Raw genomic sequence first — 13,213 nt, 5'->3', positions numbered from 1 at the left:
AAAATTTATTTTATTTATTATATCCAGCACAAACTTGGAATATATTAAGTTGGGCCACTAAATCACAACTTTTTTTAGAATAATTTATAGAATTTTATTTATATTTAATTTCAACAAACTGAACAAAAATATTATTATTCTTAGAAAATTTATTTTATTTATTATATCCAACACAAACTTGGAATATATTAAGTTGGGCCACTAACTTTTTTCTCTCTCTTTTTCTTTCTTAAAAAAAAATAAAAATTTCCAATACATCTCTCACTTTCCATGGTGCAAAAATTAAAAAAAAAAAATCTATAAATAAAATAAAATAGGGTTAATATAATTTTGAAATTTCTATTTTGCTAAACAACAAAGTAAATTTTGTATTTTCGAAATAGCATAAATAGAATTTTAATTTAAATTTTCAACCATCTTTTTTAATAGAGCAATTTGCGGCGAAACCCTTTTATGTTTTGATTTTTATACACTTAACTCCCTTATCTTTATTTTTGGTGGCAAAACCCCCTTATGTTTTAATTTTTATACACTTAACCCCCTTATCTTTTTTTTTTTTGTGGCAAAACCCCCTTATGTTTTAATTTTTATACACTTAACCCTCTTATCTTTTTTTTAGTGGCAAAACCCCCTTATGTTTATTTTTCTTTGCAAATTTGACACGCCAGTTAAATATTACCGTTAAATATCAACTGGATGACCACTGTATACACCTTTGTATATGTAACGGTAAAACCTCGAAGTTGATACAGTAGTAATCCGGTTAGTATTTAACGGTAATATTTAACTAAAACTTTAAATTTGCAAAGAAAAGTAAACTGAAGGGTTTTGCCACCAAAACAAAAGATAGAGGGGTTAAGTGTATAAAAATTAAAACATAAGGAGGTTTTGCCACCAAAAAAAAAGATAAGGGGGTTAAGTGTATAAAAATTAAAACATAAGGGGGTTTCGCCACCAAATAAAAAGATAAAGGGGTTAAGTGTATAAAAATTAAAACATAAGGGGGTTTTGCCACCAGAAAAAAAGATAAGGGGGTTAAGTGTATAAAAATTAAAACATAAGGGGGTTTCGCCGCAAATTGCTCTTTTTAATATAATCAACTTGAAAATAATTTTTAACACGAATAGACTCAATAAACGTAACCAGTTTTATCATAGCATCTCTAGATCGAATTATTATTAAATTTTATTTTAATAAAAAATTAATTCAAAGTATTATTTATTAATATTTTAAAAAATACAGGGTCTAATTTTTTATTAACTAAAACAAAAACTCAATTAATAATTAGCTTTATTGTCTATATTTTCGGGGTCGGTTTTGTCTCTTGTGCTCACAATAAAAATTTTGCAGCTTATGGTTTGGGAAAATATGCTCTTCAGTTAGACGATGAGCTATCCTGGTTCGAGGAAGTTCCAGTACTGATTGTAATTTGCTGTATTATTAATCATGTGTAATTCTATTCACCGCATAAAAAAAAATTGTATTCCCTTAATCAAATATTAAAAATTCTATCAAACCACTCAAAAAAAATCTTTTTTTGTCTAATAAAAAATAAATAAAAGAATTAAATTGGTGACTCCCACAAATCAAAAGTCAGTGGCTTAAAGCCTAGAACAGTAAAGCCAAACAGACCAATTCCATCAATACAAAAACCTCCCAAAACTTCATTCCACTCAGCTTCTCAAACCCTTGAAACCAGAGGAAGAAGAAGAAGAAGAAGAAGAAGAAGAAGAAGAAGAAGAAGCAGTAGAAGAAGAAGAAGAAGATGCAGATTTTCGTTAAGACCCTCACTGGTAAGACCATCACTCTTGAGGTTGAGAGTAGCGACACCATCGACAATGTCAAGGCCAAGATCCAGGTACCCTTTTGCTTCATTATTTAATTTATATACATATTTATCTCGAAAAGGGTATTTCGATTGCTGGGTATTTCTTGTTTTCGCGTTTTTATATTGTACAAAGTTGAGAGATTTATGCAGTTCGTAGTATTGGGTACTTTTGTTTTTGATTATAATCGGTTGTTGGCTTAGGGTTTTATTGATTCTATGCCGTTTTCGTTTGTTTATCGTTCTTTCTTTTTCCATTGATTTTGAGACCCCTTTTCTATTTTATTCATTTATCTGATAAAAATAAAATTACTTGACTTTGGTTATATTTTCTGGGTTGTTGTTGGTCTCTTTATGTATGAATTTTCTTGGTTTGTTTGGATTATTCTGGCTAGCATTTTTCTTGGTTTGTTGCTTGTATACAATATATATTATTTGGTGTGGTGACTATGGTCCCTTTATGTGTGCATGTATAGTATTTTTCGTGTAGAGTCTTCTTTTGGGTTGGTGATTAATAAAATTTAAGGGGTTTATAAGGGGTGGGCTGTAGTAGCTAGTGAATTTGTGGTTTCAGTGTAATTGTAGTTTGGACTAGGCTGTTATATAGATTAGTTGGTTTATTGATTAATGTCACTTTATGTGTTTGTATATAATGATTATTGATGATTTTTTCCTTTAGGGAGAGTTGGGAATTAGTAAGATGGAAGGGAATGATAAGGGGTAGCTGCAATGTGTATTCTTTTGGTTCAGTAGTTATTTTGAGGATTTGTTTTCGGTTTGGGGTTAATGTGGTTTAAGAGAGTGTCACTTTTTGTTAGCTCAAGTGGTTGGGCGTGTGAGCTTGAGTTGGAGCGGGAAGGGGTTCTACTCATTTGTACCGAAAAAAATGAGTGGAGTAAGGCTAACTGTGGATTTTTGGTTTCAGGGTAATGGTGGGTTCGGCTGTAATATTTAGTGTTTCTGTTCCTTTATACGAATATGGTATGAAAATTGGGGAAGCTGGTATTAAGGGTAAGGCTGTAACTAGTGAATTTGTGGTTTCAGGATAAGGAAGGCATCCCTCCTGATCAGCAGAGATTGATTTTTGCCGGAAAGCAGTTGGAGGATGGAAGAACTCTTGCGGATTATAACATCCAAAAGGAGTCAACTCTTCATCTTGTTTTGAGGCTCAGGGGAGGAACTATGATTAAGGTGAAGACTCTCACTGGGAAAGAAATCGAGATTGATATTGAGCCAACTGACACCATTGATAGGATCAAAGAAAGGGTTGAGGAAAAAGAAGGAATCCCACCTGTGCAACAGAGGTATGCACTCAGTATTACACTGAAATAAAAATAATAAGTTTCAAGCATATGAATACCTTTAGTTTGAATTATTATTCTCAGAAATATCATAGCATATCATACAGTTGAAACTTAATTTGTAGTCTCCAATCCAGTGCCTTTTTTTTTCCGACAAACTGATTTAACAGTGCAATTTTGATCTAGTTTTACCATGTCTGCTGTGTTATCTAATGTGGGTGAAAGGGTTTATGGCTTTACAGCCCTTCATATGTTCTTGGAGTTTAAAGCATTGCTTCTGCTCAGTTTTAACAGAATACATTAGAATATTAGTTATTGTTTAAAGTAATATCAAAATCATTTTACAAAAAATGACATAAAAGGTCTAGTTTCATTACTCTTCCATTATTATAGCTGGATATTCTAACTCCATACTCCATTTGGATATGGCTGAGCAATTTTGAATCCTTGACATAGTACTTACAACTTCACATGGTGTTATATTTTTATTAAGATGAACTTTGATTCTCTTGTTCTTCTATAATAAAACCTATTCACGTTGAGTTTATGTTCGGTTGCAGGCTTATCTATGCAGGTAAACAACTCGCAGATGACAAAACCGCAAAGGACTACAACATCGAGGGAGGCTCGGTCCTTCATCTGGTGCTTGCACTGAGGGGTGGTAACTAATTTCTGTATGCAAACCAATTTCATTGGGGGGATTTGATTTGGTATTGGTTCTTGATAAATATAGAGTTGCATATGTTATGTGGATAAAACCAAAACACAAAACAGAGAACCTATCATAAGTTGGTCACTGTGAACAATTTATTCTGCTACTACATCTTCTGGTTCCTTTACTTGATTTGATTTGCTGAGTTCTTAAGATGATAATGTTTTGGAAAATGATTTTTTTTTTCCTTCAAAAAAAGAGCTTTAATGAAATTGTCTATCTCTCTTTATTGTGGATATTATCTTTTATGGCTCGTTTGGTACACCGTATACGGTCGTCTTAAATTTTAAAATATACCAAAAATATTGTTAAATTTTAATTATTATATAATATTATATTAAATTTTAATTTATACTAAAGAGGAGTGCTAATTATAACTTTCTATTAGAACTTCTTAATTAATCTCTACATCTGAAATTACGTAACAGAATTTTTTTTTAATTTTTTTTATGGTGGTGTTTATTATGTTTACAATATTATTCCTGTAAATTTTTGAAATTTTTTGGATAGTTCACCGTGCCGAAAACAGAGTTCTTTATATTTCAGTTTACCATGCGCATTCAAAAAATCTTTAAACGTATTTTAAAAAAATTTACAGGAATGTTGTAAGCATAACTAATACTGTCATGAAAAAAAAAAATTAAAAATATTTCGGTAGGTATTTTTGGGCACGGGGGTTGACTAAAAGATTGTAATAAGAGGTTGACAGCAACACTCTTATATACTAAAATATTATATATTTCATGCTTATAAAAGTTAATACCACATGTAAAATGTAATATAATGTACCAAAGAACCTTTACTACAAAACCATGCTTCATGGATATTTTTTTTTTCAAGAAATTTGGTTATTGCATCAATCTATTGAAAGGTCAAAACTTTGTTTTTTGTTTTTTCACAATTTTAATTGACAAGAGCTTGTATAACCCTACCCACTTGCTATGTATCTCTGTATATAAACTTTCTTTTTCTTATGTCATGTTTGGTTGTAGAGGAAGGAATCTAAGGTATCCATTTCCATTCAATTCTTAATACAGTTATAATTATAAAATATTTTTGTGGAAGGTGTAATGACTATTCCTTGCAAAAATTTAAAGAGATACTCTTTCAATACACAACTTTAGTAAGGAGTCCATCAAAGCAATTGCTACCACATTGGAAGCAGGTTCCCTAAACCGAAACGATGGTCTTATAGTAACGTGACCATTTCATCTGCCCGTACCAAATTGTAAGCGATCGTAATAGATCATCACTTGCTTCTAGCCTACCTCATAAGCATAACACAGTCACTTAAATCGCCTCGTCTTCTAAACACAACAAATCTCGTTGTCACCGCCATGCAACTGTCGTGCGACTCCTCACTTGTCTAGTTTTTTGGTGTCCTTAGGCTATGGATATGTTTGGTTAGGAATGTTAATAATCATTACTATTTCAATACTATTCATTGTACCAAAAATTATTAAAATTTTACTATTTCACTTGTCATTTTCCCATTATCTTTGTTCCTGTCCAAGGATGGAATTTTTTTGCTCTCTCTGATTTGATTTAGTCCTGAGATTAAATCAGTGTTGTTGGTGTTTTTTTTTTCTTGATATAGATTATTGATTGGCAATTTGTACTTAGTTTTAACCACTCTTTTTTTCTCTTGTTTTGACTCTCATTTGCTTTAACTAATATTAATTAAAAAGGTCTTTAAGCCGCCCAAATCCTTAATTAATATCAGTCTTCAATCTTAATTTGCCTTGCTACAAATTTTCTTCATTATCTCTCTCTTTTTTCTTCTTCATTCTCTAATGAAATTCTATTAGTTATATGTAACCAAATATTTACATCATTCACTATACCATACTTAAACTTGATAGTCAAGCTTGATGGCAATAACTTTAGTTTATTTCTTAGAGAATATTTCTATAAGATCCAAGATACCTTTCTAAGCTCCTCTTTCGAGAATCCAAACATTTATTATCAAATACATTTGTATATAAATAACTATCTCTCGAGCACAAGTTTATGATCAGATCAGCCTTAATAGGAAAATAAAATAGAGCACCTAATAACGTATCTTAGCAAACCAAGAACTACAAGATCACATTTTTCATTATGGAGTGATAAATGGATTGTACTATTCGAGTTTTCATTTTCATTTTTTTTTTGAAAGTATGATCTCTAACACCTCATTACATATATCATCAAACCTCACATATTTCATGTCATACAAAAAATTTATTAAATTGCATCAATAACAATAGAATCAATCATAGGCACAAGAGGGTCTAGGCCTATATCCTAGGTTCTCACTTTGGCTCTCTTTGGTAGGAATGAGGGAGAGTGGAATAGATGGAGAGTTTTATAAAGAATGGAATGATGCAATGATAGATAATTATTGATGGAAAATTTTATTTACACCTTAAAATTTTCTAAAGAAGTCCCATTTTAATAATTTTTATTTTATATAAAATTTATATTTTTAATTGTACTAATTTTTTTTTTATTTTTTTCTTCCAATTCATATTCTTAAAAAATATACCTATCAAATAAAAATAAATTATAATTTAAATATTATGACATAAAAATTAAAATAAAAAATTATATGAAATTTTATTAGAAAAAAATAAAAAAAAATATATATACACGAATTAGAAAAAATTATGAAAATGAAATTAAAATAAATATTGAAAAACATAAAATAATGTGAGAAAAAAATAAAAAGAAAATATTAAGAGTAATTTTTAAAAGTTATTTGAATTGATATTTTTTTTAATAATAAATATTAAGAGTAATTTTTAAAAATTATTTGAAATTATAATTTTTTAATAATGAGCTGTATTTATTATTTTAGGGGTGGAAATAGAATTCTCCTTATTTATTTGTAAATTTATACTTTTGTCCTTGCAATTGTTTTTTAATCATATTTTAAAGGGTTATAATGGTAATTTAAAAAATGATGAAGGAGAGTGTGAATCCTTCCATGCTTCAATGGAGAGATTTTTGAGGATTTAATTACTATCCTCATCTATTTCCTTTCTTACCATCAATCCCTCCTGCAAGTGCATACTAAACAAACAGATCGATCATCTCCCTCCCTCCCCTCCTATCCACTCTTCTCTATCTCTTTACTTATCCTTCCTAGTGCTATAAATTCATGGGTGTCGATCGTGCTGGTTCAATCCATATTTCTTTTTATACTTTTCAAAATATGGGTTGTGTCGTGCCATCGTGTCTTAAGAAAATATGGACCGTGTCGTGTTGTGCCAACATTTTCAAAGGGTAAGCTCAATATTTTCGTGTCGTGATCAGATTCGTGTTGTGCTTTGCTCTTATCGGGCTATTTTTCTTAAATGGCCAACCCATTTTCATATCAGACTTGAATTCGTACTTACTTTTCTATATTTTTTTTACAATTAATGAATTACTTACTAAATTATATGTATATTTTATATAGTTGTAATTATATTCATTTAATTTTTCAATAATATTTTACAAAAAATCATATAAAAAATAATAAAACGATTAGAATTTAAATATTTATTTATAAATATTTAATTTTTTATATCACATTCAATAAATAAATTAATATGTAGTTTTAGATTTGCATATTTTAATAGTCTTAAATATAAAATTATAATATTTAGTGTTATATTTAAGTTTTATTATTATTTTAACTTATTTATAAGAGATTTTTTTTATTTATTTTAAAGTATTTTTTTGTTGTATTTATACGAAAATATACAAAGCAACTTAAATTGCAACCCACGCCACTCAGACTATAAAAATGAAAAAAAAAAGTTAAAAAGTATTATATGAGATACTTCTCCTATTTATAATTGACAAATATATATTATTATTATAATTATTAAATTATGGGATTTTTTAATGTTTTGTGCCGTGCTTTTTGAGCTTGTCGCGTGTCGTGCTTTTCAGGCTAGTCTATTACGTGTCGTGTCATTCGTGCTTCTCGTGCCGTATTGTGTTTAATCACATATTTTATGTAGTATTGTGCCAATATATTATGTTATGTCGTATCGTGCTTGAAACTCATATTTTTTTCGAATCTGATTGTACTCGTACTGATTTTATGTCGTGTCAAAAAATCCAGTCCGTATTTACAGCACTAAACTCTTTCCTACCAAATGTCTATCTATGGAGCTTTCAATTTTCAGAAAACCATTTTTTTACATCAAAATTAACATTTTACATATAAAAATTTAAAATATAACAAATTTTGTATTGGGTTATCTCATAGGGTATTGGGCACTTTTAAGTATCCCTCAATATTTTTTCATGAACTCTCACCTTTTACCAAATGAGACTACTATATATATATATATATATATATATATATATGTATGTATGTATACCAATAGTCTTTACCAAACTCATCACAAACTCACAAGTACTTATATAACCAATATTATCTATTGCCCTTCTCCAAAAATAGACATCAATCCAATTCCAACTTTATTTTACACACCAACAAAAAAAAGCAACAAAATAGTTGACTACATAACCAAATAATATACCAAAGAGATCCAAAAAAAACTACATAATTTGATCATAGTCAAGTTTGAAGGCAAGCATTTATTATATGTATAGGTGTTGAAGAATGACTCCAAGTTTTAAACTTTTTTTTTTGGGACATATATAATTGACTGTTTTAAGCCAACCCCATGTGAAGTTTTTTTTCTCCAAAATTGGACATTGGTTCAAAATTTTCAACTTTGTTTTGCATAAATATATATACCAACAAAAGTTAATCTGTACGTTCTGCTAATATATTTTGTCTATTTGGCTTTATTATATATATATATAAATAAATTTACAATATTATGTCATTTCAAATTCAAATCCCTCAAAGCTGCCCAAATCACACCCTCTTGTCTCCTAGGAGAAATTCATAAATATAATTAATGAATGTGCATGCATATATAAAATATATCATTTTCAGAGAGTCTAAAGTGTCACATGTGGCATTTCATCATGTTTTTGTTTGGGGGTTTATGGTCCCAAAACAATTTGAAAATATAAATAAATTATTGTTTTATGACAACATAAATTTTTTAAGTCGGCACAGCCTTTTAAAAAAAAGAGTAAATAATAATAATAATAATAATAATAATAATAATAATAATAATTAATGGATTCCCTTTACTTGGCTTGCTTAATCAAATTCTTGATTCTGCCATAACTATAATATATTTCGCTTAAAGAATTAATGATATATTTTTCTAAGTTCTATAACTGTATATCTTTCTTATATTTTTTTTTTTTTAAGGGATTGAATGTTGATCTTGTTGCATATTATTATATTAGTAACTTAATTATCACAATATTTGTAAAATTTTACATATATATAGCATCAATTATTAACCATGAAATTATATATTATTATTACGTAATTTATACATTTATATGTAAAATAAATTAATAAAATGAGTATGAAATAAATATGTACAATTATATAATATATATTATTATATACAATTTTTTGTGTACACATAATATATAAATATATAAATGTATGTATACATTACATATAAATAAAATCTTGAATACTGTGTTAATACAATCGATTCAAAATTATTATACATTAACATATTATTAATTAATTAAAAGACTGAACTTTATCAATTTGGTCCTCACACACACACCATACTAACTTATTACTATAATCTAGTTGATCTAGATTTGAAGTACTTTTTCTGTGATTGAAGTTCAACAAATTATAGTTCAGATATCTATATAAATATATATATATATATAATATATATTCTAGTGATCACCAATCAATTAAGAGTAATTTCAATCTCAATTCTCAGCCATGCATGTTAATAATAATAATAATAATAATAATTTTTATTAAAATTATTTTCGTGGATGAGAATAAGATCATATCTATATGTATATATGCAGCAATATTAGCTAGCAATAATGTTTTAATGGGCATGCATTTATTGCCATATGAAACACACATAAAAGAAAACTAGCTCGTACATATTTATTAGGCCATGCACCATGCTGCTCTCTACTTCTTCATATATCTTACACGTATACATATATACATATATACAATAAAGTATTGTTTGACCCCAATTATATCCTCATCTCTAAATAAAATTCTAAACATATAAACTAACAATTTAAGATTCAACTCAAGTTAAATTTTTAGGTAAAAAAGGTCAAGAGAGGACATGCCATGATCATGATCATTAAAAGTCATTCCTAGTTTTGAAAATAAAATAATAAATTAATAATAACACAAAAGACTAGGGAATGTGACATTTTTCAGTTCTCTAACCTGTCAAGTTATATATCTATATATACACATTAATATATATGGATATCTTTTCAAACTAAAACTCTTGAAAGATAATCTATATATATATATGCATGCAATTAATTCAAGTACATATATGTATATATATGATGATTATGTATGTGTATGTATTAGTAGGTATAGGGGAAGCCCCACAGTCGAGTGTGTTCACAAATATTTGTCAAAAGCAATTCTAGGTTTGTCAACTTAATCAGTGTGCATTCCACGTGGCTTCAATATTAGTCGCATGTAAGACACATGTCATGCAGATGTAATATTATTATAATTTTTATTTTCACACTATATACATACAAAAATGTAAATTGTTGGTGTTTAACATTTTTTATGGTGTTATTGTGTTTATAATGAAATATTGAGTCTTATATAATTTAATATAATTTTTTTTTTTTTTTTATAAAAATCGCTAATTATTTAAATGGTGTTAGGTACTATTTATACCTTATAGCAATGCTCTTATATATTTACAGAAATACTTAAAGGTGTTATCACGTAGTGCCTAATACTCTCCTTTTTAAGTATTATATTGTTACTGGTACAATTACGTGTCGAATTCTATATAATATAATTTAATAATTTTAAAAAATATCACTAACTAATCGTAAGATATTATCTCAAATTGGTATTGGGCACCATGTCTTATAGAAATGTTCTTATATATCTATGTATTTATATTAAGAAATGCTAAAAAATACCAGAAATGTCTAGTAAGCTTAATATTATATTAATATTATTGATATAATTAAAGGGTAAATACCATTTTGGACCTTCTGTTTTACAAAAGTTACCAATTGGACCCTGTGTTTTGTTAAATGACAAAATGAACCCTGTATTTTCTAAAATAGTACATATAGGACCCTAAATTGATTTTTTTGTCAAAATAAAGTTTAATTATAACCCGATCTAAAAGTACTATGACAAAACTGTTTACATTTATTGTATCTGTTCGTAAGCATTGTCTTCAAATTGGTTGTATTAAAAAAAAAGTTGTCAAAAATTAAGCTTAGGGTCCTCTTTTTACTATTTTAGAAAATACAGGGTCTATTTTGTCATTTAACAAAACACAGGGTCCAATCTGTAACTTTTGCAAAACACAGGGTCCAAAATAATATTTACCCATAATTAAATATCAAATATCGTATATAATTTAATTTAATAATTTTTTAAAAAATATCGTTAACCAATCACAAAACGTGACATATAAATAACAGCCTATAATAGCCACCAATTATATATACACAATAACAATGATGAATTAATATATGGATGAGTCTGTTTGTGGATGTCTTATAATTCCTATGAAAATTAAGTCTTCAATGGTTAGTGAAACTCTACTTACCCAAATGAAAGATGTCAAGAGATTAGGTGCTAAAGAGTAAAAGCTCTTTTAATCGTGTTAGTTTCCCTAACAAAAGACTTAATAAAAGAAATTATAATAATATAATTATTATATTTTCTTAATTAATTATAATATCATCATATTAATTATATATGTGTCTTTTTCATATGGGTAGACTTTGTTAGACTACTATATATACTACTTCAACTAGTATTTTTTGGATTGCATGGAGCAGGGGTTTAGAAATTAATAATTATTATTATTATACTTTAAATTCAAGTGTAGTGTAGTCAATATATATTTATGTTCATATTATTATTATTATATATTCAAAAACCACTAACCTGGGCGGGTGACCTAAATTTTATGACCAAATTATTACTTTTTTCTTTTGGGTTAATTAAACATTTTAATAAAAAACAAAAAAATACAAAAAAGGAAAAAAAATTACAAAAATACTTTGGGCCGGCCCATTAAACATTTATACAGTCCACATACAAATATTTACAAAAATACCACATGCACTAAGCCTTCAGCTGTACAGAGCGAACCATGAAGATGAAAATACGCGCTCGTTTCAAAACCGCAAAACAACCAAAATGAAACCAAAACGAGAAAAATACAACTATTAATTCTAGCAAAATCAACTGGAAAAAAATACCTACAATGATCTAAACTGAAAATGACGAAAAAAAAAATCAGAAAAACTGTGAAGAAACTGAAATTACACATTTGTTTTCTGTTTTATTCGATCAAAACAACTCCCCCTAATATCGAAATCCAGATTCATGAAATGTAGATCTGTAACAAACAGATCTGGACCTCCCACCAAATTCAAAACAATGTATGATGTGAAAATTTTTAAAAAAACCTCATGAATAACACATCTACGTTATATACAGTTACATTTTGATTTATTTTTTGTTTTGGTTGCCTTATAGTTGCATTATCGTTTTATGATAGTTTATATATTATGCAAGAATTTAATTTGATGAGGACTAAGAAATAGCAGTTATACATAGTAAGTTTTGTGCAAATAGTTGCATATTAATTTTATAGTGAAATAACATATGCAAGTAGCAAAACTATAATAAAACTACAAAACAACTATATGCAAGTGCAAATAGTTGCCTTATAGTTGCATTATCGTTTTATGATAGTTTATATATTATGCAAGAATTTAATTTGATGGGGACTAAGAAATAGTAGTTATACATAGTAAGTTTTGTGCAAATAGTTGCATATTAATTTTATAGTGAAATAACATATGCAAGTAGCAAAACTATAATAAAACTACAAAACAACTGTATACAAACTAAAATACAGGAAAAACTCTTTGAACATCAACATCCATGATAAATCTCATTGTTACCCATTGATGATATAAAAATAGACAGGAAACAACTAGATAAAAAACATATTGAAAAAATACATACAGAAGGTGTAAAATTTCAAATATGGGAGAAAAACCAAAAAGAAACCGAAAACAAACCTCTGCTCGAAGATCAAGCACTAACATTAGCTTTTTTCCCGTAAACGTTGACAATGAAATCTCTATATGGGAACAATTTTTTCTTAAGTAATAATGTAATTGTTTTCAATCGCATTGGCTCATTTCACCCAATTGCCTCATTTTAAGGAATGACATTTGCGAATGGTTAACTTTGGTGAAATACTCTCTAACACCACTATATATAGTTTTGAA

General features: G+C 27.9%; 1 protein-coding gene across 1 annotated transcript; it reads left to right on the top strand.

The window, feature by feature from the left end:
• The first annotated feature begins 1,544 nt into the window (after window positions 1-1,544).
• LOC115709275 (ubiquitin-NEDD8-like protein RUB2) lies at window positions 1,545-4,050 on the top strand. Its single transcript, XM_030637337.2, has 3 exons — window positions 1,545-1,858; window positions 2,870-3,129; window positions 3,687-4,050. Exons 1-3 carry the CDS (start codon window positions 1,766-1,768, stop codon window positions 3,793-3,795), a joined length of 462 nt encoding a protein of 153 aa, XP_030493197.1. The 5' UTR covers window positions 1,545-1,765; the 3' UTR covers window positions 3,796-4,050.
• Window positions 4,051-13,213: the final 9,163 nt, after the last annotated feature.

This window comes from Cannabis sativa, chromosome 3, assembly GCF_029168945.1.
Source record: "Cannabis sativa cultivar Pink pepper isolate KNU-18-1 chromosome 3, ASM2916894v1, whole genome shotgun sequence".
NCBI lineage: Eukaryota > Viridiplantae > Streptophyta > Magnoliopsida > Rosales > Cannabaceae > Cannabis > Cannabis sativa.
The sequence above is the reverse complement of the archived record's forward strand: the minus strand, read 5'-3'. Positions and strand labels throughout refer to the sequence as shown.

Bases quoted from the DNA above. Each gene is read 5' to 3' on its own strand.
- LOC115709275 (XM_030637337.2), top strand. From the start codon at position 1,766: ATGCAGATTTTCGTTAAGACCCTCACTGGTAAGACCATCACTCTTGAG. The intron at 1,859-2,869 runs GTACCCTTTTGC...TTGTGGTTTCAG, and splicing joins ATGTCAAGGCCAAGATCCAG to GATAAGGAAGGCATCCCTCC. The intron at 3,130-3,686 runs GTATGCACTCAG...GTTCGGTTGCAG, and splicing joins ATCCCACCTGTGCAACAGAG to GCTTATCTATGCAGGTAAAC.